We start from the raw sequence: 25,628 nt of genomic DNA on the forward strand, positions 1-25,628 counted from the left end.
GTGCAATCAAACAAATGAATTCAGCTGAAAAATAATTTCAAAAATATTTAATACTTTGAATTATAACATAAATAATGTTTTTCGAAAAGAAGATGTCCATGTTTTTGCTTAAGAAAAGGCCGACATCCTGGTGAAGGGTTTCTACACATCCTTCTGGTTTTAAGTTCCATAATTGTTTAGAAACCCAAGGCAGGCAGCAAACCATGGAGAACAGAAGAGGCTGAGCATTTTAACAGTTACCATAAATAAAACAGCTTAGAGAAGAACTAAAAAGAAAACAATTCCTTTATTTCTGTACATGGAGACTACAAATAGTATTTTTCAACACTTCATTTCTTATCCAGATCGTGAAATTATACATTTTTGTACTAACACTAGTAAACACCTTAAAATCACCCAAGAGCTGTTCTGCACATTTAAAATATATTGCTGTTCACTGCTAATTAAATGTGAAATCCAGGAGCTTCTTCAGCAGTAAAATAGGTTTTCAGTCAAGAGGACCCCCAACAGAGCAGCCCCCAAATGTAAAGTTCTTCGGTCTCTTTCAGTTGACGTTAAAGGGTGCACTTGATTTTGCCAGCTAATGATTTCTATTTCCAATTATATTATAAAATAATTTAGTGAGAATTGCACATGAAGACACAGGTTGACCCAGTGTTGTGACCATTTCTGAAAGGCCTCTTTTGTGATGAGAGTACAATGTTTCCCTTGGCAATCCACCACAACATTGAAGCCAATCCCTGAACTGAGCAAACAGACGCATTGCTTATTCATGACAATAGAGGACAGCTCTGTTTTTACATCAACTGGCTAATCCAGGGGAGGAAGCTAAAGAGGACATGGGACCATGTGCAAATTTTCAAATAGAAAGGATAAAAGCCTGATGCTTCAGTTCAAACATGTTTTAATTGTTATTACAAGGATTTGCTCTCTCCAGTCAGAAGCACTGTGGATATTCTATATGCCAAAAAATTCTGACACATTAAAAAATATTCTACAGGCACAGAAAAGGAAGTCATGGGGTAAAAAAAAACCAAGGACAGTCACACAGTTTTTAAACAATGTCCAATTGATCATGACACACTTTTAAGATAGTAACTGAAGAACAAGCATGCCCATTCAGATTACTGAAAGTATTTAAAAAGAAAAACACAAGTGACAAATTTCTCTCTCAACACCTACCACTGACTACCATGGTAATAATATAAATGCATTTTTTCCGAGTCACAACAGACTGCAGTTGCAGAAACACTTGTAAACAATTTCTGCCACTTCAAAAGAGGTGGAATAACCGTATTCTAGACTCTCAAAGTTCCAGGTCACTTGTTAGCCATTTTCTTCCTGCTCCAAGGACACTGTCTCTTCCCCTTGTGTTGCTTTGTTACGTTGCTTTATTGCCAGCTTGTGGTATTATTTGTATTCGAACAGCACAAAGCCAAAGCTTCATCTTTGGTTATATTCACTCAGATGTTACTGTGCCCATATATGTTCCTTCTCAGAAAGCCTACCATATTGCACACAGCGTTCGTTATTCTCGATCCAAACAAGGTAGCGTCAATGCATATAAATGCTAATGAACAATGGCAAATTAATGTCTTGTGTAAAAACTGAAACTTACTTAACGAATATTGACAGGTAAAATGAGCTGCACAAACCTACGTGGGTTTCCCTTAACCTGCCCGGCATGGGTGCTGCACGTGGAGTAGGCACTGATTCGAATTCCTCAACAGAGCGTTTGGTTAAAACTTCCGTTCAACTCAGCTCAAATCCAGCAGCACATTCAATGGCATAAAGCAGCTTACTCCTCATAAGGTTTTCATCATAGAACTCTGGAAGCTTCAATAAATTCATGCAAGTACTGGCAGTGGGAAGTCGCTCTAAATCAGAGCCTCCATTGTGTACGCAAAAAGCAGGATATAACTCCTGGGGAGACCAAAAAAAAACCCCATAAAGAATGAGTAACAATCAGAACAAATTTTCCACAAAGAAGAACATCTCAGCATTTCCAAGTACATACTTGATGCTCCAAAGGCCAGAACAGAACTATTTTTTAAAAAGACATAGCCTTAATTTCTGGAAATGAAATCACTCCTCGCTGTGGAATTAACATGAAAAATCCTAAAGCATGGATAACAAGAAACACCATTTTCTCCCCTATCAACTACTTCACAATGTAATCCTTAACATGCAGCAGGTTTAAGATTATAGACAGCCTCCCAAAGAGTAATTCCAGGAGTTCTGAAGGCATTAACACTTTCCTTTCCTGATTCACGGTAGTGGAAATAACTTTGGAAACTGAGAACAACTGCAGAAGCATTTTGTGACACAGCAGAAAGACTTTGTACTAAACAGAAGATATTCCAGTGGGCCATCATAATCTTTTTGGATATGCTTAAACAAAACGTTTATATTTATATTCTTTACATTTTCCAATGTATACTAAAGCTTCATTTTTGTAAAGAGGCTGCCCATCTGTGTTATACCCAGAAAATATGAGAAAGTAAAATTGCATGAAAGTGCCTTGACACACGTTAGCTGAACCGTATGTTTTTGTTCCTGCTTTTTACATACCTTTATCTAACAAAGTATTACCTAAAGCTTAACTTAAAAGTTGTAATTAATCTATGTTACATTTAATCAAAGAAAGAAAGAAAGGGGAAGAAACACACAAGTGGTTGGCAATGCAGACATTAAAAAAATTAAGGCAGTGTGTGTTTGGAGGCAATTCTGCCCCAACCAGGTTGGCTGAAGAGGCCTTTCTGGGAATAAAATCTGTCCTGCCAACAGAACTACAGAAAGCATTGCACTTCACTTCCCAAGTTTTGCTTTCCTTAGTAATAGTGCACTAATATCACCAAATGCTTTGGTGAGTGAAAATAGATTGTCTCATTTTAGAAACTGCCAAAAAAGAAAGAAAAACTCTTAACACCAAAGCTGGGAGGTTAATGAGATTTTAAGTTAAATTATTGTTTAAATGGAGGCCTTTAAATGTATGTCATCGCTAAAATGCTATATTTTTAGTGTTCCTTTCAAAATGCTAATTGAATTTTCCTACTTTAAGCTTTAAAAATGTTAAAAATGAAGTTCTATATGGAAAAGTCAAACCAAGGGTGCCATTTGTTTCATAATTAAATGCTGTGCAACGGGAATCAGCAATGCAAGGGGAGGGAGAAGCACCATCAATTTATTGTGTGACCTGATTGGAACTTAACAGTTTCCAACTGCACTTTAATGATTTTTTTTGTCTGTAACAATCTCATTTATTAAACTTATTAAAGTTTAATTAGCTTTAGCATATGTTATTGTGAGCTCAAGCTGCTGGCAGTGAAGATTCCCATTTTTAAAAAAATACTGCAAGTCTTGACTGTGCTATTTATAAGTAAAGTACTTCAAGACATACTGCATCCTTCTAAATGAGTCTGAACTAACTTTAGCGAAGAGGTGAAGGTGCCATAATGTAGTATGGACAAGATTTTGAAGCCAAGCTATTAGAAAGTTATGTTCTTAACAGCAACATCCAATTATCTTCTATTCTAATACAGCTATCACAATTAATTACAGAATACACTGTGCTCTAATTGCTGCCCCCAATATATATATTTTCCTTAAATGATACCACTTATGGCATGGCAAATACTAATTACTACTTACAGTACATGGTGTTCTTTATCTTCAACGTACTGCAGCAACATTTATTATACACCCAGAATTATACTATTTTTCTGAAGGTCCCTTCTCTACTGCCAGGGCAAAACATGGTAATAGTACATCTTGCACAGTGGGGGGAACCAACAATGACTACACTTGGCATTAGATAAAAGAGAATTCATTAACCTAAGATATCAATTTACATTTTTAGAGTCTTTACTCATACATGAAGGAAGTCAATCTTTTTCATCTGCAGCTTTATGTCAAATAATATATGCAAAAGATGTCACCCAGTAGGCACTTTGTCCATAAATGGGTAACCAAGTTGTATCATTCTTAATATTCTGTTATGTTGTAGAGCCATATACTACCAGGAACAAAAAGTAAATATGAATGGCATAAAAAGTTTGATCAAATTTACTTTATTGCTGATGCCAAAGCTTTGAAACATGTATCCATGGAATAATACAGAATCCCACCGGAGCACTAAGGAAAGTTATTTTTGAAGCCCCATTTGCAGTGGCCATATTGTATGGTGTACTCTGGGATTTACTATGGTATAGTCAAAAGTACCTTCAACAAGCTTTGATCCCACCACTGATGTAGAAATAGTTAAGTCATTCTCTAAATGTAATACATTAAATCATAGAATCATAGAATCATAGAATAGTAGAGTTGGAAGAGACCTCATGGGCCATCCAGTCCAACCCCCTGCCAAGAAGCAGGAAATCGCATTCAAAGCACCCCCGACAGATGGCCATCCAGCCTCTGCTTAAAAGCCTCCAAGGAAGGAGCCTCCACCACAGCCCGGGGAAGAGAGTTCCACTGTCGAACAGCCCTCACAGTGAGGAAGTTCTTCCTGATGTTCAGGTGGAATGGAGTCGAACTATCTGTAGAATTTGGATGAATTAACCCAAAGTTTGTGTACCCTTATGTAACAGATACTCTGATTGATAAAAGAACAGCTGGCTATGTAAAACATCAGCAGTACCCCACCTCTTATTTATTTGGTAACCGTATTATTCTAGGGACATTCTTTTCAGGAAACTATATTCTATTGTAGACTGTCTCTCTGCAACAAACACATGAGGCATAAAACACACACTCCCATGTTGATACAGAATCAAAGTGCTCAACAGAACAATTATTACTGATAGCTTTTTAATACTAATATAAAATGCCTTCCCTCAAATATAATCATTACTGATGAGTATTAAATGTTTGGGTACTAAATATTTCTAACACTTGATAAAAAAAATCTACAAGTTCAGCTTTGGACCAAGACACTAATGGCTTTCATACTTATGGGCCCAATATTCCATTCATATCAATACAGCCTGGAATTAACAAAATGTTCTTAATATCTTGATCATGACTGCAATAAACCAGACTAATCTGCTATGAACTGTAAGCAACATTCAGGAAACATCATACCTTGAACCCCAAGAGTGGAGGTCGTGAGCAGCTTGTCACAAACTTTAATAATTTACGTTTTTCGTCATCAGTGAAGCTTTCTACAACTCTCCAAAAGATTTTGATCACTGGATGATCGGCAGAATAACCACCTGCATTTTTTCGAAAGGAAATAAAACTATTACAACTAAACTGAACTGCAATCATGCTTCATTTGAAAATTTCTATATTGTACATTCAGGGAAAATTAAGATTAATTGATTTCAGTTTGAAAAAATAAACTGAATGTGAAATAACTAAGAATTAACTATGCGAAAAGCTTTTCATTAGTGCTATTTGTATCAAGTTGAAATAGCTCATTGAATTACATAGTATACTTGCCTGAATAGTTGGTGAAATTTCTCAGGTCATCTAGACAAATAGGAACTTGTGCACCAGATATCAAAACCTACATTGGATGGGAAAGAAATACATTCTCTAGTTGCAGACAAAGATTTCATACCTTTGTAATTTTTAAAATCTTGCTAAATGAAATACTTAAGAGACTTATGCAGCCGTACCTGGATTTCTTGTTGATCAAACATTCTAAGCCACTCAAGATTAACAACATTAGCCAGACCTTGTCTAAATGCAAGGCAATGCTGTCTGATCTGTTTGTTTAACCTGTAGTCAGCCACAAGATGGATGTATGCAATTCGGTTGGCACTAGTGACAGGAATGTCCTTCCCACCGGGCTTCAGTTCAACCACCTGTAAAATGCACATATTTTCTATGAAATGAATGCAATGCTTCTTTGTCAATGAACTATTTTTCATAATATTTCGCAATCCAAACTGCCCCAACTCTACTGTTAATCAGTAATTAATGCATTAATTGTGCATGCATGCAAACAATTTAAAACATTTAACACCATCAATACAAATTACAGAGTAACAATGATCAAAAGCTGGTGCCTAAAAGAGCATACAGTCTGAATTTTGCCAGTGAGAGATGATATAACCGCTCACAATATCTACCACTAGGTGGCAAAACAAAACTGTGGAGTCTGACCTCAGTTATGCAGGACAAAGTTCAATACCTGTTTAAACGGCTCACTGTTATTTGTAATACAATACTTTCTTTTTATTCTTAGTATATTTATTTATTTATTAATTTAATAACTTACTCCAAAACTATTATTCTCAGCGGCTTTATCAATAAGGTGGAATTAAAGTATATTAACAGCCAATGTTAAAAATACTTATGGCCACAACTATTTTTGTACTATATATTTTAACATAAATTAATTAGACATTAAATAAACATTGTTCCAAATAGGACCCAAGCAACAGAGGCTTGAATAAACTGAAAAAAGTATTGGTTGTGAACTATTTCTGGAGCAGAGCCAGACGATATTAGGATTGGCATGGCTAGACTAAAACACTATCATAACCCTCTGCCCTTTTATAAAACAAATATCACTATTCTAGAGGGAAATCTTCAAATTACAGCAGCTTTTCTTTATTGACAACTGAACTGCTTCCTCATGAAGACAGTCAATTAAGATATGAAATAGTCTTTCTTAAAAATTATTTCCCAAAAGACATTATTAGAACCACACACTAGGTGCAGTTGCAATGGCAAGGATCCAAAGATATTCTCTGAGTTTACCCAAGGCTTGGGCAAAACCTTTTGCTAAGTCAAAAGATGACTTTTAAAGTCTCAGCAACTTCTAACTCTTAGGAACAGCTATACAAAAGAATCTTCTATTCAGAAGATGGAATCACAAAATCATGACACATTTTTTCAATGCAGGCCAATCTTTGCAAACTAAACCGCAAATCAGAGGCACAACTCAATCTATACATTACTGCAGTGTTTCTCAAACTCTGCTCCTCCAGTTGTTTTGGGACTTTAACTCCCACAATTCCTAATGGCTGGTAAGATGGCTGGGATTTCTGTGTATTACAAACTTGTGATGAGATGGAGTCAGTCCTGAATTCAATGAATGCAGGCCCCACCAAAATGAACGGGACTAGTCATAATTTATGTTTACCTAATATAATCTGGACCACAGATAAAAATGTACATATTTAAATACTTGGTTTCATTAAGCTTCAAAAACACTTACCACATCTTGTAATTTACACTATAGTCAAGTGATAAATTATGAGAGACACTAAATTTATCTTTAGTATATCTCATAATTCAAATTTTGTCCATTTTTAGCTCAATAGTGTTTCTTCAAGCCATAAATTCATTACATTTGTAAGATATTTTTTCATTCTGACAATTATCTACTACGGTCTGCACTTGGATTATGTAGATTAACGTGCAACTCTCATCCCTCTTATCCACTGCTTATGGGAGAAGAGGATGCTGGAAAGCATGATCTAAATCACTACTTGAAGTGTGGTCCATGTACTACTGCTAGATCACAAAAAAAATATCAAGAAAAGAAACAAACAATTGTAGCTAATAGGAACACATATACTGGTCCCTGGCTCATTTTTTAAATGCTAGTTATCCATAACTGGAGAAACTCTGGTCTCAAGGATCTGGTTAATGCCAGGTTGGAAAAGGCTACTTTACCACTTAGAACTACAGCTTGTTGCCTAGAATATTGACAAATGTTATATTCTGTACTAAGAGCGCGGAACCTCAATCTGTAGGGTAGATATGGCTTCTCATGCTGATGCATGGAAGGGAATTTAAAATACCCTGTATAGAACTGAACTATGCAGGGTTCTGCAGACAGAAAGGCCTGGAACCTAACAGTGCTTTGAAGGCAGAGAATATCTTGCATGGGACTGAATTGTGCTTTGACCTATGGAAACCTTTGACACTAGAAGTTACAAACAAGCATCTACAGAATTAAAATATGCTAATTATGTCTGGAAGGAAAATTTCAACACTGAAAGAAAGAAATCTGGCCCTGCCATACTTTGCTTTGGCCCCACCATTGCCTAAGAAAACCCAAATAAATTCACTGGATTGTCACGAGTCAACAAGGGATGTGAAGGAACATACACAGAGAAATTGCTAGAATGCATACCAGAATTCCTTATTCTCTGTCACTCATACCAGCATTTTGAAGTAATCAAATCCAATCTTAGCTTTGTGAAGATTAGTCATCAGGTGATGAAACAATTGATAAAGAAGTATTTTCTGCACATCCAAGTAAATACGTGCTAACATCAATTCAAAGCATTTTTACTGAACCTTATTTCTCTCAGGATTGCCATCATATGATAGTTTCTCCCTTTCAAATATTCAAGCACTAATATGAAAAGACTATTTTTTGTTTGGTGATAAGCAAACAGGATCTAATGGTCAGAGCCTACATGCTTTGACTCTTTGGTTAACAGTTGTGGCACACATGCCTTATCACAATGGCAAGTGAATACAAATGTCACTGTGAAATTAATAGTTAACTAGCCCCATTCAGTGTGAAAAGAATGGTTCCTTTACCTGTGCTTCTCCTAAGTCATTATTCACCACAGTAAAGTTCAGTCCGAGTTCTTCGACATCTCCTTCATAACTCTTAAGGAAAAGCAGGTTCTTGTACATTTCAGGATCCAGTGAAGCCAAGTGATGAATGTCCACATCTGCACTCGTCCCCAACAACTTAGAAAGGAAAAAACTGGCGAATGGAAGCTCAACAAGCATGTTTTCATATAAAGCCTTTAAAAGATATTAAAAAAGAATTGTAAATTAATTCACTTATTTTCATATGTAGGCAGAACCGAAGTATTCTACACATTCTTTCATTTCAAAAACATCCACTCGTTTTTTTCACTGAAGACACTACCTCGTTTGTCCATTCTCTGTTGTATGATATCTTCCATACAAGCAACTAGTCAAGGTCTGCTATGATTTAGAGTACAGAAGGCTGAGATTTGAAATGTGCATTTTAAAAGAAAGAGAAGGGAGTCCAACAAACGTTGGTCAAAAGTTTTTCTATTAATATTTAATGGCCCACTTGTACAGAACGTGCATACTGTAGCTCCAGAAAGTTTTGAAGATTGCATAGCCCCTGATGAAGGCCAGTTTGTAATAAGGCTGAAATGAATTGGGTTTTTTTTTTTAAAGAATAAACGTTTCTAACCACTGTATAGCAGAAGTAGCCTAGTATCCCTTTATTCTCTGGCTGCTATGAAACAGTAACCCATGAACACAGCTCCTTTGTTAACTATGTCAAAACTACCTGAAATTAAAATGGAATTTCTGCTATGATTTACTGAACACTTCTGCATTTGTATACTATTCCCCTTCCCCTCGTTTTTAAAACACAAGTCAAGTTGAAGCCTTTAAAGCATTTAATATACAAGCACTAATAAATGATGGCCTTAAACACTATGATCACATCAGCTAAATGGATTATAAACTAAATTTCCATAATGTATGCAACAGAAACACAAATGTAGGCATAAATCAAGGTTTTTTCTAAACACAGGTTAATTACACAGATTCAGAAACTGTCTACTTTTTATGCAAAATAATCCACTTACCATTTTTCACAGGGGCCTTAATTCTTAGCCAGATATAACACTGGCTCCTAGAAGCCTATCAATAACTTCATGTCAGGGGAAAATAGCAATAGGTGTATTGAAGGAACCTGCATGTTATTTTTCAACAGTCTGTCTTTTATGAGTGTTTATTGCTGGAAATTGTGCCAAAATGATTTGAAATAAAAAGGATTAATTATAGTAGAAGCCTTTTAATATAAGTGAGTGCACTAGCAATGCAATTAATGCAAATTGTGGTGCTATCAGGAGAATAAATGTGAACAACATCATAGGCCATTTCTGTTTGCTGCCAAATAACTTTAGTAATTTACTACATTAAGAATCAATAAAAAATAATGCTTTTCAAATGCATCTCTATCAATCTTCAGGTAACTCCACAGAAAACATTTATAACTTAATCTAAAAACTATATAAAACATTTTTAGGCCACCTTGATTGTGCAATCTTGATTATCGTTTTAATTAAACAGGGAATCTGTAGCCAAGTTCTTCCAAATAAAAAGGCAAAAGAAACAAGGTTAAGACAAATAGTTAATATTCCAATTACAGTAAAAGCTAAGTTTTGCAATTAACATCTCTCAAATGTACAATAAGTCTATGTTAATTTAATCACAGTTGAGCACCACTCTTTCCAGGTGGCAAAATGCAATATGCACGTACATTAAACACAAGTTCATTCCTCTGGAGTGTGCCTAGCCAGGTCAAGCTCACCTTGATCCTTCCCATTTTCAAGCTGAGAACTTTAGAAAAACTCTTGAGAAAAGGGGAATCAAGTTTACAAATACTGATAGGAACAACACTGCTACTCCATGAGGAAAAGTAAGCATAGGCTGTAGTTCCTGACGGGAAACTGAATCACACAGCATCTATGACTTGCCAGAAACACAGGGTTGCCAGGTTTCCTGAAGAGTCAAGGATACCTGGTGTTTCATAAGAGGAAGGCCTTTTTCCAGGATTGAAGGGTCCTGCAAGATTTCAGAACTTAAAGGAACTCACAAATCCCTGCAAAATTTGCTGTGGCAGTCTATTGTCTTCACTATCATGAATAGAGAAGATGCCAAGTGACAACCCAGCACTGAGTATGTAAGGCCTGTTTGCTCCACAGTCTGGTAGAAATGTGGCTAGTGCCTGCTCTCAGATTTGGGATTTGAGGGGATTCTGCATCAGGGCTACACATTCAGGCTGTCCTGTACAAAAGTAGTCCCAAGAACCCTACTTGAAAGGCATCAGATCTTGTCTGATTTTGGAAGTTAAGCAGGGTCAGCCCTAGTTAGTACTTGTATGGAAGACTACCAACAAATACCAGGTGCTGTAGGCTGTATTTTAGACAAAGGAACTGCAAAACCATCTCTGCATGTTCCTGGCCTTTAAAAACCCTATGAAATCATAGGTTGACAGGTAACTTGAAGGCACATACTCACTACAGGGCTGTGCAACTGATTCAGTGAAATGTTAAACCAGACAGGGGAATGTAATCTGATTCATGTCAGATACAGATTGGATAATATTGGCCCAATTCCGTTGTGCTGCAGAACAGCAATACCTGAATTTATCTGGTCTGATCCAGGGATGTGAACAGTAAAATTTGACCACATAAGAAAATAATGTATCAACCCTGCATTTCTTGTCTCATTGATAAATCTGAGATTTAGCTACATATTTTTCCATTTGTTCTCTTTATGCCAAACAAATTATTACTCATAAATAGAAATATACTTCTGTAGATCTAATATTGCAGACATACAAATAAGACAACCTATGTTCATTCAACGTCTCCTTTCCATACCATTGAAAAATATTATACAATAAAGATTGAAACAATGGAAACCACTACTATATTTTGCTGTTTTTATCTCCCAACAGCATGTGTAGGCATTCCATGTCTTCTTCGGTCCTCTAGATCTATGGTTCTTAACCTGCAGTCTCCAGATGGTTTTGGCCTTCAGCTCCCAGAAATCCTAACAGCTGGTAAACTGGCTGAGATTTCTGGGAGTTGTAGGCCAAAAACATCTGGGGGGCTCCAGGTTGAGAACCACTGCTTTGGATAGATCCAACTACAAGTACAATGATCCCAGATAGAAATGGTGGGCGATGTAATCCTATACATATGGAAAGCATCAGACTGGGAAGACTGCTTTTTAATTAGAGAACTACAAGAGATCTGAGCGGACTCAAGACTGTTGCTCAATTTATATGTTCAACTTCCAAGCAGGCTCAATAGTCATATTTCAAACATCCGTTATTGTGCATATAACAGTCCCAATAACTGAAATGGCATAAGAGGGGGGCATATTTTATGCACTTCAGACAACTCTGATGTTCAGAGATCATGAACATTCTTGTATTCACAAAATACCACTCCTTTAAGCTCCTGCAGAAATGAATATGTGCTCTTAGGAGAAGATTACCAGCAGAAAGTATACCTTAGTTAAATGAATCATTAAAAAACTGTGCCAAGGTAACTATTATTAATCCAGCCAATGGAGACATGTATCAAGACAAATCAATACTTTCAAATCAGCAAAGTACTCATTTTCAATAAGAGTTCAAGCACAACAATTTATTTCAGTAAATACTCTGAACTTAATTGACTTAAATGGACCTAGGTGTTTCCAAAGGCAAAAAAAGATCAGGATGCCATTACCACATACTTTAACTGTTTATTTATTCCCTGTCTAGGAAGTCTGATTTAGGAGCCATAAAATGCAATCAGTACACAAACCAGAAGCTGGAATCATCTGCTAATGGAACTTTTAATTGAGAAGTGACCATTGACATGAGGTAATTCTTTCCATGTAGAATAGCTTGCAGAGACCTTTCTACACTTTATCACAGTAAACAATCACTAACATATGCATTAAAGAAAATTTAAATACATTATGGCCCAATAAATATCACAATCAATAGAATCTTTTCCCTCTCAAAGATTTAGTGTTAAAATACACCACTTTTAGTAGTCTTTCAGTGCTGGAAACATTTGTACAAATGCTAGCCCTAAGTTCAGTCATTTGTAATGAAGAGATAATTGGCTATGTAAAAGAAACTAGTATAGAAGGCTACTGGCTGTGATAACCATATACAAATAATTTCAACCTAGTGGTTAAAATTATTGAATAATAATGAATTCTATAATTTCAGAATTAGATTTTATTTATCTGTATTACAGAGTGTGAATTTCTTTGTGTTATCAGCAATATGGAGGTTCTTAAATCAACAGGACTAGAGTGGTCAATTTGCCAAATGCCATCAAAAATGCTCATTTAAAAACACTGAAAATGTTTAATAAAAAGACGAAGATTCTAAAAAGAAAAAAAATGCTCATTAAAAGAAACAAAAATCCTACAACAATTTCTAGGGTTTTTTTTATTTGATACTGCTCTCAAATGAAAAAGCACAATGCAGCCTCCAAATCTTAACTTGCTCCACATTTTCAAGTCTCATTACTTTTTTTTTGTAGCAAACTCTGGACTCCATTATTTGTTTTTGTGTACCTTCAAGTCATTTCTGGCATGATTGACCCTAAGGCAAACCTATCACATGGTTTTCTTGGAGATTTGTTCAGAGAAGGTTTGCTTTTGTCTTCTTGCGAGGCTAAGATAAAGTGACTTGCCCAAGATCACCCAAGGGCTTCCACAGCTAAGTGGGGACTTGCCAACACTAGTCTCCAGAGTCACAGTCCAATGCACAAACCACTACATCACACTGACTATCTGGTCCCCTTGAAACAATTTTTTTAAAAAAAAGATGATTTGTGTTATACGGTCTGTAGCACCTCAAAGGGCACTCTTTCCTATGTGTGAGAGAAGGCATAATGCCCTTTTTAGGATGGCACTTGGCACCTGCAGGTATCAGAACAAGTCCTATATATTCGATTAATCGACATAAGACTAACAAGATTCTTGACTGATTGAGGAGCAGATTTGATTCAGACACATTTATCTGAATCAGCCAATCAGCCAAGAATCTTGTTAATCTTATGTTGACTAACTGAATCAATTCATCCATAAAGGATGAAGTTCTATACTTGTTCACATGGAGGTAAATTCCAATGAACTCAATGGGATTACTGTTTCACTGTCGCAATCCTGATGGCAATCCTACCCTGTTTCCCCTAAAATAAGACATCCCCAGAAAATAAGACCTAGTAGAGGTTTTCTGAATTGCTAAATATAAGGCCTCCCCTGAAAGTAAGACCTAGCAAAGTTTTTGTTTGGAAGCCTGCCCGCCGAACAGAACACCAGAGCATGCAGGATCGGTAAATGTACGTACCATAAAGTGTTGTACATGGAAATATTGGTAGTAACAAGAAATTCTTGATAGGATTCAGTTTGTCTGGTTATGCTGGTTTGTGATGACAACTACTATACAGTACATAATAAATGTTCATTTTTTTGTTCAACAATAAATGTGAATTCTTCTTCATGGAAAAATAAGACATCCCCTGAAAATAAGACCTAGAGCATCTTTGCGAGCAAATATTAATATAAGGCACTGTCTTATTTTCGGGGAAACACGGTATCAATTAAGGCATCTCAACTACTCAGAGATATATTAGGGAATAGGGACAGGTGCTAAAGAAATAAATCCAACGTTAGTCACATTTAAAGCACACCTGCTGAAATTAATGGAAATAATGCTAGCTGTGACTAACAAGCCACGACCATTTAATGGATGTACTCTAAGTAAAATATCATTGCATCTTGTCTATAAATAATTATTAGGAAGTTAAGAACACTTTTTTCAAAATGTTAAGCACTACAAGACTTTTTAGGGTTTTTTCTTTTTAATTATTGGAAATGTTTAAATGGAATTTCTTCAAAGCAGAGCAAGAACTAGAAAAGTATTTTTAGTGCTGAAAGAATCAACTCTAAACAAAATTTACTGGACCATCTCCATCAAATAGCTATCTAAACAGGGAAGATATGTCAATTATTCGATTTTAATGTATTTGTTTTCTGATAACACTGTAACATATAAGCAGCATTCTCAGCAGCAACACTCTTTGACTTTGGGTTTATACAAATAAGAAATTGCTCTGGGTGCTAGACTGCTTCCCTTGCTAGACTTGCAATTTATTTACACAAAGGCTTTTATTAACACAGTGGTGCATTTTAGGAATTATTTGCAAACAGATAAAATGGAAGCATTTTTGTAAATGGATGAATAAGCATTCAATGAGGTTTCCAGCTAAAACCACAATTTTGGAAGGGACTGAATATGAAGGCAAGCCCTGAATAGAAAAGTCGTGCCTTATCTCGCCATTGAATTCATCACTTTTCAAGACATGTCAGTTAAAAGGTGTTTTTGCACCTGGCTACAGCTAATTATTAAATAACACAGTCATTTTGTGCCTAGTGTAAACATGGAATGCACACAATATTTTGCTGCTTTCAAAATGACTACCAATTGGGTTCTTTTTCATTTCAAAATTTACAGGGGTTTTATTCAGCTTTTCTCAAGCAGAAGTCAAGTAAATATATTTCTCAGTATTCGGGGTCTAGACAACAATTAACAGCTTATGAATTTTGCTACTGTTGAAATGTATTTTCTAAGTGGAACAGCTTCTTTTTCATTTTTGCTGCTATATTTGGCCTACTGAAGCACACTTCCCTCATGCATTGTTATGTAAAAACTTACACGCATGTATGTGTAAGTTGTTTAAATGGATTTTAGGTTTAACTTTAATTTCGTACCATTTCTGATCATTTACCACACAAAGTCTCTTGGTATTGTTTATGTAACTACTTAGATTGATGTAACTGCTTAGATTTATTTCAGTGAATTCCACCTATAAAGGTATGTTAAACTGTATTAAACTAAACATCCCCAATGCTTTAATGGTCTCAACTGTGCATTTCTTCCACTTATAAATGGCACTTTAAATAATTCTCACAACTCAAGAGTGTCAAGCATGAAGAATGCCACTATATAGATGCCTACACTAGATATAGTGTCCAAACAGTCTCAAAATGAACATGTTCATCTAAAAAAAGTAAGAGAACATATACAAAATTGTTTCTGAACATCCCATAAAAATCTCCACTTGAATTCCATGTGTTTTTTAATACTCAATCTTTACGTATACATGTGCACTTTTATTTACCTTTCCAAGCATCCGACCAAGGAAGTAGTAATGCCTTGCGTATGAGTCTCCCACAAGCATCTGTGCAGCAGGATTAGGATAAAGCAGTCCTTCATTAGTGGTCTTAAAAAAACCCTGGTTTGGGTTAAATCCTGATTTAAGTAGTTCGTTCAGAAATTCCCGAAATATCCCACCACCATCAATACCAGCTTCATCTAGACCATGTGCATTGAGTAAATGAACACGGATTCTTTTTTTCAAATCAGGTTCTGGAGAAAGGAAAAACAAGTCACATACGAATGAGGAAACACACACCTTCTTACATGCATACATTTTTAAAGATTATTTGAAGAGAATCACACAATGAACTGTGCATTGGCAAAATTTCCTCTTGATGGTTCTTATTTCTACATAACACCCCAATCCTTTCACATAGCAGAAACCCAGGAGAAATTAACATGCAATAGTTTAAAGCTTTATAATAAAACAATGCTTTTAAAACAAACCCTTAAAAAGAATGGAGTCCCAGTAAAGAATAATAACTTTTAAAAGTCTGGTTCTGGTTTAGGACACTCATTGTACAGTTCTTTGCAACATACAAGACGCAGTTTGATGTACTGATCAAATTGGCTCATAGTCTAAGAAACAAAGATAATTAGGATTTTACTGGGATTCCCCAGAAAAGCATTTTTATTACAGTAAATGTATATTAGGGTTTTTTTTATAAAAACTGTACCGTTTTCAGGGGAAAGTTTGTCATATGCATCTTCATAAATATAATTTCTTCTGATGGTGACATTGATTCCATCCAGAAATGGACCTTCTCCTTGAACCTCCTGTTTATCAGCATAGATCAGTCTTTGAAAGATCTGATATTAAGTGAGTAATGAAATGGGATGGGAGAAGAAAAGCAACCCCATTTAAGCATGGATTTTCAACATGCAACAACACCACAGTATTTCAACTTGCATTAAGATTTGTGTTACACAATGACAGTATACTGAAGAATTAAGACAAGGAATATTTGAAAAACTGCAAAGCTAACAAAAGAACCTTAGACATTTATTTTTTGTTAATGTTTTTAGATGAAAAATGCATAAAACTGATACTCTCGTATATATCACAGTGCTGATAGATTTTCAAAGTTATAACAAACTTGAGATCAGGATAAAAATGCTCTAACACTCTGGAAACTTAACAGAGCTTTTGACTTCTGCTTTTCAAATACAACTTGTCCCCTGCAACTAACAGAACAATATAGTTTGAGGAAAGAAAACTAAGAATATTCCAACTGCATAAAGCCCAGCGCCTTGAAAATTAGCAGAATGCATTTGAAGAACATTTGAATACTACCACTACTCTCTTGTATAATTTTCAAATATTAAAATTATGAATATTCTGTCTGATAAAAAAAATCAGGCAGAATACTGTACTGTATTCATCTGGGCAAAAATAAATTGTTTCACAAGCATGCAGTACGAACATCTCTTCTGTAAACACAGGCTTCATAATTACTGCCAAAACTACAAGAGTTAAAAGGGTGAAGTACCTTTACTCGTTCTTCAAAGGGAACCACAAAAGGTAACTCAGTCAATATTGCAAGTTGTCGTTCCTCTGACACAGAAAGAGGTGCTGGATCCAAGCCCACTTTAAACATGAAATTTAAAGAAGTGTTCTCAGTATTAATGTGCAATACAGTATAATATTGCTTCCATTCATCTCTGTATATCATACAGTGGAGGCTGTGTGCAAAGTGAAGCCTTTCCAGATATTACTGAAATGCCACTTTCGTTAGAACTCACTAAAAGACACATGAGAAAGGATGCTAGAAACTACAGTGCCACAACATAGTACAGGACACACTTTGGCTACACAGAGACTAAATCAAGGGAATTCAATGAGTTACTGAGCATCAAGGAGAATTTTAAATGTTGATCTGTAGGGTTCCAGTTCACATAATCAAATTTGGCTTTCCTATCTACTTTAACCTCTACTTCACATAGTACAACTGAAAGCTGGATACCAGGAACTACCTACAATGCAAAGAGTTTCAGTAAGTAAAGGAATCTGGAGAATGCCTTGCATCATATGCAGAAAGATATTTGAAGGCACATCCATCTCTGAGCTGCTGATAAAGTTGTCATGGCCTCATATTCATAACAAGGAAAATGTGGGCTGAAGAAAAATGTATACTTTTATATTGTTTTCATGAAGCCAAAATCTAACTGATATAGTGGAAATGAAAATGTCCTACACCAAAAGGAACATAATCTCTAGTACCTTGCTATATAATGAAATATCAATTCACAAGCTTAAACAATATCTCCAGAAACAACAAAATAAAAGTAAAAATGGGAAGAGCTGGTATGTGTGATTAAAGAAGCAATTTTCAGAGTGGCAATCCTTTGGCATTTGTTTTTATAGTAGCAGCAATAGCTGACCATCAAAAGCAACAGCTGTTACACTTTTAGGCTTAATATTATTTACAAGAACTATTTTAAAATGTTTCTCTTGAGCTTAGAGTTTTGGCAAATGCCGTAATTATAAACCCTTGCAATCTGAGTGACTGGTTATCTTATGGTCAACATTTTTAACTACACTTGATACATACTATCAATTAAACTAATGGTTAAAAGCATTTTAAAAACAGGAAATGCATGTACAGCAAAGGTAAACCACTATCTAACTTCAGCAACTCAATTATTCTGGTCAATTAGTCAATTTTATCTACATTGCCCCATCAACGTTTCCATCTTTAAGGAGAAATATGGGATAGAATCATCAATACACAGAACATTTAGAACTCAAGAGCCTGCTATTTAGGTAAATTAAAATGCACAAATAAACATGACCATATGTGAGACAGTGGCTCTTTCACGCTAATTGGGTTTAGCCCCCATGGAGTCAAGTGAGATTAAACAAATCATAAGCACACTGCCTGTCTTCTCACAATCATGTTGATCACATCTTTTTTCACTTTATGGGAGTTCACTAATATAGACGGAGCCTCCGGTGGCCTAGGGGATAAAAGCCTTGTGACTTGAAGGTTGGGTTGCTGACCTGAAGGCTGCCAGGTTCAAATCCCACCCGGGGAGAGCTCCCTCTATCAGCTCCAGCTCCACACGGGGACATGAGAGAAGCCTCCCACAAGGATGGTAAAACATCAAAACATCTGGACGTCCCCTGGGCAACATCCTTGCAGATGGCCAATTCTCTCACTCCAGAAGCAACTCCGGTTGCTCCTGACCAAAAAAAAAAAAAAAAAAACCTAATCTAGACAAAGATGCTTTCCATTTTCTACAATGTCTTGAAATGGCAGTCTCTCTGTAATGACACAATATTTTGAAGGTGCACCCTCCTGATTCAGTGGTATCTTCTGATATGTATGTTTTATTGGAAGTTATCAGTAAAGGTTTCTCTTTTTTCTATCCTTTTTATTGCTGTAATGTTTGAACATGATGTGTAACTGAAGGCCTTACTTTGTATACTAAAAATTAATTCAAAATAAATAAATGAAAACTTTTGAGTTGGTGTTAATTTACAATGTGTGGTTTTTACACTTCTGTTTTGCACACAGAATTTCGTATGATTATAGAAGATAAGGAAAATACCGTTTTAAATCCGCTGCACTGCCAGGTTTCTAGCACCCCAATCAGAGGCACCTAGGAAAACCTTTCACTTGGGGCACTGCCTGGCTTTTGCTTTTAAAATGTTTTGGACATTCTAAGATGCAGTTTGTTATCAAAAAGCACAGATTATCACAACATGATGCAGGCCTGCATACCCATTGCCTGTGCCCTACAAGGAGGAGATTGGAAGTTATGGCAGATACTGTTGTTGCGGTCATTATCATCTAGCTTCCACAACATGATTAATCTTAAGTATGATTTGTTTGAAACAAAGCCAGCTTCAATCTAAGGGTTAGGAAGCTGGCTTGTTTCAACAAACCATAATTATGGTTAACAACAGTTTAAGTTTGGCACACAATGTGAAAGTGTAATTAAAAAAAAAACGGGGAACCTTCTGGCTCAGTATCTAAAATCTCAGTTTATATAGTGGTCAAAATAAATAAATGGTGGCTTACTGTCTGAAATTTTGTTTAGAAGCAAACATATGCTCACATTGTACTATGTCTATCATAATTGTAAACAATAATTACAGTTAGATTGCAATTTTATACCACATATGAAAACCTTATGGTCCTACAGATGTGTTCTGGCTGCAATTCCCACTGCTATCCAACATAAACTATGCTAGCTACAACTGAATGAAGCCGTAGATTAAACACATCCGGAAAGCAACAAGTTACCTGGGTCATGTTCTTTACAAAAAATTGGGAAAACTTAAAGTTCTGGTTATCTGCTCTCAATGTATAGATAGGGTGAAACATATTCAATCTCCAAGGCAAAGTGAAAAATACATTATCTTACCATCCAAAGTAGATTGTAATGGTCCTATTCTTCCCATTCGTCTCACTCGCCATACATGTCTGGCTGAGGGCACATAAAGCTGTGTAACCTGATAGAAATAGATTTTGAAACACCACTGAAATATATTAAATCACCAAAAATATTTTCTTGGGAAACACATCACCATCATAGAAAACCTGAAATAGTTTTACACTAACAATAAAAAAACAACAGAAAATACAATTTACATAGTTTATGAGAAAAAGAGTTCTCAGACACAATAAGAAAATTATTAAGGTAAAATATAAGTTTTCAATGAATAGCTAAAACATATTGTGAGGACTGATGTGCTGCTGGAGGAAGATTATTCCACAAGGTGGCTGCCGCTGTACGGAAGGCCTATTTCTGTGCTATGACAAAACAGAAATCTGCAAGCTAGGGTACACACAACAAATCCTCCACTCAAGATCATAATGACTTCAGGAGATGATTTAGGATGAGATGTTTCTTTAGACAACTTAGGGTATTAAAGTAACATCACTTTTTTTTTATTTGGAGGAATACTATATTCAGTCTTTTTGAAGTCCATTTGTTTTCTTCAGAAAGGCTAACTGAAATCTATTCTGGTTTATTTTACAGAGAAAAATACTTCCTTCCCAATCCATAAAGTCTGATTCATTGTTATACCTATACAGGCACTTAGAATTTAAGATTATAAAAGATAAGGACAATATATTTTGAAATCTGCTACACTGCCTAGTTTCTACTGCCCCAATCAGAAACACCTTGGAAACCTTTCACTTAGGGGCACTGCCTGGCTTAAGAAACTGTAAATGTGAATTTTCAGTTAAGAGATTGTAAGTCCATCTTATAATCTTGAAATGCTAAACATAATGCCAGCCATAATTTTTAAAACAAGGAAACATCCTGGTCTTACCTTATCTGCTCTAATGTTTTCCTGTTCTGATAGCCAGTGATTTGGTGGACAAAAATTCCTTCTTGTGTCTCTCGATTTCAACATTTTCACTAAATTAGTGATTACCTGTAGAAAGAAATAATGTGATAGGGTACTGTACAAAAAAACAGAAAAGTACATTAAAGTATAAAGGAAGTATGTTTGCGTACAATACTTGTATATATGCATTACTAGAACAATGCTACAACATAAAAATATTAGCAAAAAATAAGGAGAACAAGAATAACTAAAATGATTGTTTTCATTACAATAATCTAGAATGGAGGCCTATATAATGGCTCCATTTTGCGTCGATGCTAAACCATGGAGAATCAGCTACAGCAAGCCTTAGCCATGTCAAAAGCTGCAAGATAGAGATCAGATGCTCCCAGATACCAGAATAACTGCCATTGAGTATAGCATCCCAACCGTAAACTTTGGTTAACTATGGTTTGTTTAAAGAAGTCAGCTTTACATAGTTAAGGATAACCACTTTGCTCACATTTGATGTCAGGACAAACAGGAAAAAGCCTTTTCAAACTGTTCCTTGTCACCTCACCAGAAGAGGGAGCCAGAAACTCACTGTGGCTCATTCTTCTAAGACAAAACCACGGTTTAACATTCCTTCCAAAGGAAGCCAGAATCTACTCAGATTAGATGCCTATATCTCTGTACTTAAAAACCTACATAGAACTTAGGAAGTTTAACCTGTAACCTCTTTAAGACCTGGTAATATTAAAGTTTAATGTTGATCAGTCAAAAAAAGATGTGGGGCCAATTCCAATAACTCAATGGGAACCTGCAAAACATATATGTATGTATGTAGATTCTAATGACTCCATGAATCTACTTGAACTAAAACAAGCACTCGGATTTAGGTCACAATCAAGTTCCCTAGTCACATATTGTTAAACAATGAGCAAATATTTTACAACATTTTTAACACTGATATTTACAATTGATTTTAAAATATGCTTTTTATTTCCTAGAAAAACAGAGTGGATTTTCTTTATATACTATAATGCAATGTTATTAAGAACTATATAAATGTGAAATTTCTATATAAATGTAAATTTATTTGCTTCAGCTTTTAGTTTGAAATATTCTGGAATGAGGACTTTTTAAAATAAGACATTAAGCCCTAAAGGGACAATAGCTATTTTTATAAAATAACATTAAAATGTGGACATGGTTAAATAGGAAGCAACTAACAACAGTGACAAATCAACTGACTAGGATGTGGATTTTAATTTAAAATTATCCAACGAATCAGAAGTGCACACATATCAAGTACCTTCTTAAATGAGTCCTGGTTTCAGGGTGTTGGTGATTTACCTGTATTAGTTCACAGGTGTATATTGGACTTAGATAAAGAAGTAGGGCCAGAGAAGGGATGCTACAGAGTTTCCTTTCCTAAGACTTTCCACAAGGTTCAAAAAGACCTGTAATGACCCAGGATTTTTATTGATTACAAGATTGAACTAGATATCCACTTTCTTCCTGAAGTTATATCAAGTCTCAAAGCAATATGACAGAATGATGGCAGTATGTTACCCATGGGTTTTTTTTCCTAGTATGTAGTTACTTTAGTGTGTGAATTGGTGCATTAGTGGGCAGTTGCCAAGAAAAAAAACATTTTAACGGATTCCATTAGCAGATCTGTATGACCATACTGAACTTCTTTCACCATCTAGCCTCTTATAAAATTTGATACAGGTTAACGTTATTGTTCATCAAAGGACCAATTCCGTCAGACTACAGCTACATATATTGAGAGAGGCATGGCATGTAAAAGGTTTCAAACACTGTGGGAAGTAATCTGAAAGACATTCAAAGAAATTAAGGTGAGGTTTAGAATGTTTTAGAATTGGTAAAACCACTTTTGAGTATTCCTTAAGAAACCCCTTTTAAATATATAGGGTCACTACTTTAAAGCATGTAGACAAACTTATCTGCAAACCTCCTCAGATACATTATAATAAAGGAAATGGAAAATCTTTGTAAAGGGAGTGTTGTAGCCTGGTCAGATTCTGAGTGTTCAGAAGATTAGGAAGGGGATGCTGGAATAGATGCAGAGGGCCCAGAGGAGGATAGAAGTGGCCAGGGGAGAGTTGTTTTGAAATCTCACGGCAGTTCCCATGAGACTGGAGAAAGTGATATCAGTTCTCATGAGAATCTGTCAGAAGTGCAGGCTAAGAGAAATGTGGGAGAAAAATATTTGTCCAGGTCAAGGCACCTGACTTGCTTTTCCCAGCGGCTTAGAGATAAGGAGAGGAAAAGCAGGTGTGTGAGGAATGATGTCATGAGGAGACCGAGGCCTTTTAAGTGGGTTTCTGCAGGACAATCCTTTGTGAGAGCAATGTTATATTCAGGTGAACAGCTCTCGGTTCCTGGTCCTACATTTTTGGATTCATATATTCAAGTTTCTAAGTTTGTTCCTGTTTTTAGTTTCATGTGTGGCATAGGTTGCCTGCCTTGGATTCATGCTAATGTGTTTATGGATATATCTGTGGATTGGCTTTTGAGACTGTATTTGAAAGGATTTTGGAATCTTGGCTATCTTGAAAATAACCTTTTGGACTTTGATTCTCTTTTTTAGATTTGCTTATGTTTATTCTTCTCTTAATAAACTTCTACTTACTGGATTACCTGGACAGATTGAGGTGTGTTGTGAAAGGGTGTTTCAGGGCTGTAGTACAACAGGGAGCTCTATAGCTGAAATTAGTATCAATTTAACTGTTGAAATTGTATACCTTGAATGGGTTTATTGTGTATTTGGCTTTTTATAGCTTGCTGGTTTAATACTATTTTATAACTTTGAAATATATTTAAAACCAAGTATTGGAAAGAGAATTATCTATTTGATAGGCTGCAAACATTGCTCAGAGGATATATGATTACTGCCTCTCTCAATAGTTCTTGGGCATAAAAGGAAGGAGGAAAGGATTATAAATGCCTGTTAACTCTTCAAAGTAGATAATACTCATCACAAAACACTGAGTTCTCCCCTCTTCCAGAGGCAATATGTGAAGGGGGAAAAAGAGAAGGAATGTGACAGTATCACTTGGCTGGTATTTTCATGGGTGGTTTGTCTTTCAGGAGCTTCATAGAACAAGTGATGAATTTGTCAAAGATAACAATGAAGACAACAGCATTGTCCAGTAACAATTATCTGTATCAATGTACAGGCAGTCTCTGAATTACAAACATACAACTAACAAGTGACTCATAGTTAAGAATGGGGGTAAGACAACAGAAAGTGAGAGAAACCGTCCTCTAGGAAGAGAAATTCACTCCTGAAAGAGTTATTATCATGGGGAAAAGGGGTCTCCGCTGATGCTTTCTCACCAATCCTTGTTTCCACAATAAGCCAAATTTTTCAAAATCCAAGTATCACAGGGACAGAAAATGAAGGGAAGGAAATCTTCTGAACAGGGGCACAAACAGCAAAACAAACACCACAGGGTGTTATGCTATCCAAAGAAAGTGTATATATTTTTGGCTGGAGCTCCACTTTAAACATGTACCTGTTCCAACTTACAAACAAATTAACTTAAGAACAATTCTACAGAATCTAGCTTGCTTGTAACTTGGAAACTGCCTGTATAAAAATTCCTTAAATCATGAATTTTCAAGGTATGAATTGCATTTATCATGGATTTCAAAGATAATCACATGATAATAAAATCATATATGGAATCTGCCAAATTTTGACATTCACATCATAAAAAATGTCAATGGAGACCAAACCGCCCCCACCTCCAATGCTGAGTGGTAGTGTTTCATCACTAAATTGCTAGCTAGATGGATATGATAATGCACATCACAAAAACATAAGATGTTTCCTCAACATACAGAAAGAATACACCTCTTTTGCATCTTACAAAATGCAAATGAAGAGACATGCAATTCAATAAAATATTACAATTACATGCTACATTTGTATAAACTCTTCAGTTTTGCCATGCATTAGAACAATATTCAACACAATCAAAACTCTCATCACTAGTAATGTCCATAATGTTCATGCTCATAAGTGAAATGTGTTGTAAAAATCGGGTAAAATGGGCAGAATAGCCACTGTTGTAGACTTGTAGAATGAATAAGCATTCCTTAATTAGCCCATCAGGTTAAGTGCAAGCATTAATGGGCCTTTCCTAAAGTCTAGCATGACATCTTTCTCCAAACATGGCCAAGAAGAAAGTTCCATTAGCAATATTAATACAAGCTTAGTTGATCATTTTCATTCAATTAACTTCTTTCAATTAAATAGATAGCTTGACAAAAGCAGTGATAAAAGACCTGAAGGGACAGCTGATGACTCGAACTGAACATTAGTGTGCGAGAGGTCGCCGGTATTAAACGGACTGTAAATCTAGCATTCAATTTGGAAAATGTATTTCTTCTGCTTCCACTCCTTTAATGAGTAATTTTAGCTGACTATATATGTTTGCTGCAGAAATTTCATGGCAAGTCAAGCACTTTCTTGCGCAATAGTTATACTCTTGATGGGTCCTACCCCACCTCTTTAGTGTTCTCCAACCTTATGATACCATGGGGAAATCCAAGTGGGTAGAAAGCTAGTGATTACTTGGAAACGTCTGAAAGATCACA

General features: G+C 35.8%; 1 protein-coding gene across 3 annotated transcripts in view; it reads right to left on the minus strand.

The window, feature by feature from the left end:
• Positions 1-267: 267 nt before the first annotated feature.
• ube3c (ubiquitin protein ligase E3C) overlaps positions 268-25,628 on the minus strand; it is a 61,753-nt gene continuing 36,392 nt past the window's right edge. For all 3 annotated transcript variants that reach the window (XM_008112288.3, XM_003221918.4, XM_016994235.2), the window contains exons 14-23: positions 20,997-21,101; positions 20,081-20,168; positions 17,200-17,297; positions 16,387-16,519; positions 15,672-15,919; positions 8,512-8,724; positions 5,622-5,810; positions 5,443-5,509; positions 5,083-5,213; positions 268-1,923 (exon numbers count right to left, since the gene is read on the minus strand). In XM_008112288.3, coding sequence (XP_008110495.1) covers positions 1,753-1,923; positions 5,083-5,213; positions 5,443-5,509; positions 5,622-5,810; positions 8,512-8,724; positions 15,672-15,919; positions 16,387-16,519; positions 17,200-17,297; positions 20,081-20,168; positions 20,997-21,101 — 1,443 coding nt within the window. In that variant the 3' untranslated portion in view covers positions 268-1,752. The remainder of the gene's footprint in view (positions 1,924-5,082; positions 5,214-5,442; positions 5,510-5,621; positions 5,811-8,511; positions 8,725-15,671; positions 15,920-16,386; positions 16,520-17,199; positions 17,298-20,080; positions 20,169-20,996; positions 21,102-25,628) is intronic.

This window comes from Anolis carolinensis, chromosome 6 (assembly GCF_035594765.1).
Source record: "Anolis carolinensis isolate JA03-04 chromosome 6, rAnoCar3.1.pri, whole genome shotgun sequence".
NCBI lineage: Eukaryota > Metazoa > Chordata > Lepidosauria > Squamata > Dactyloidae > Anolis > Anolis carolinensis.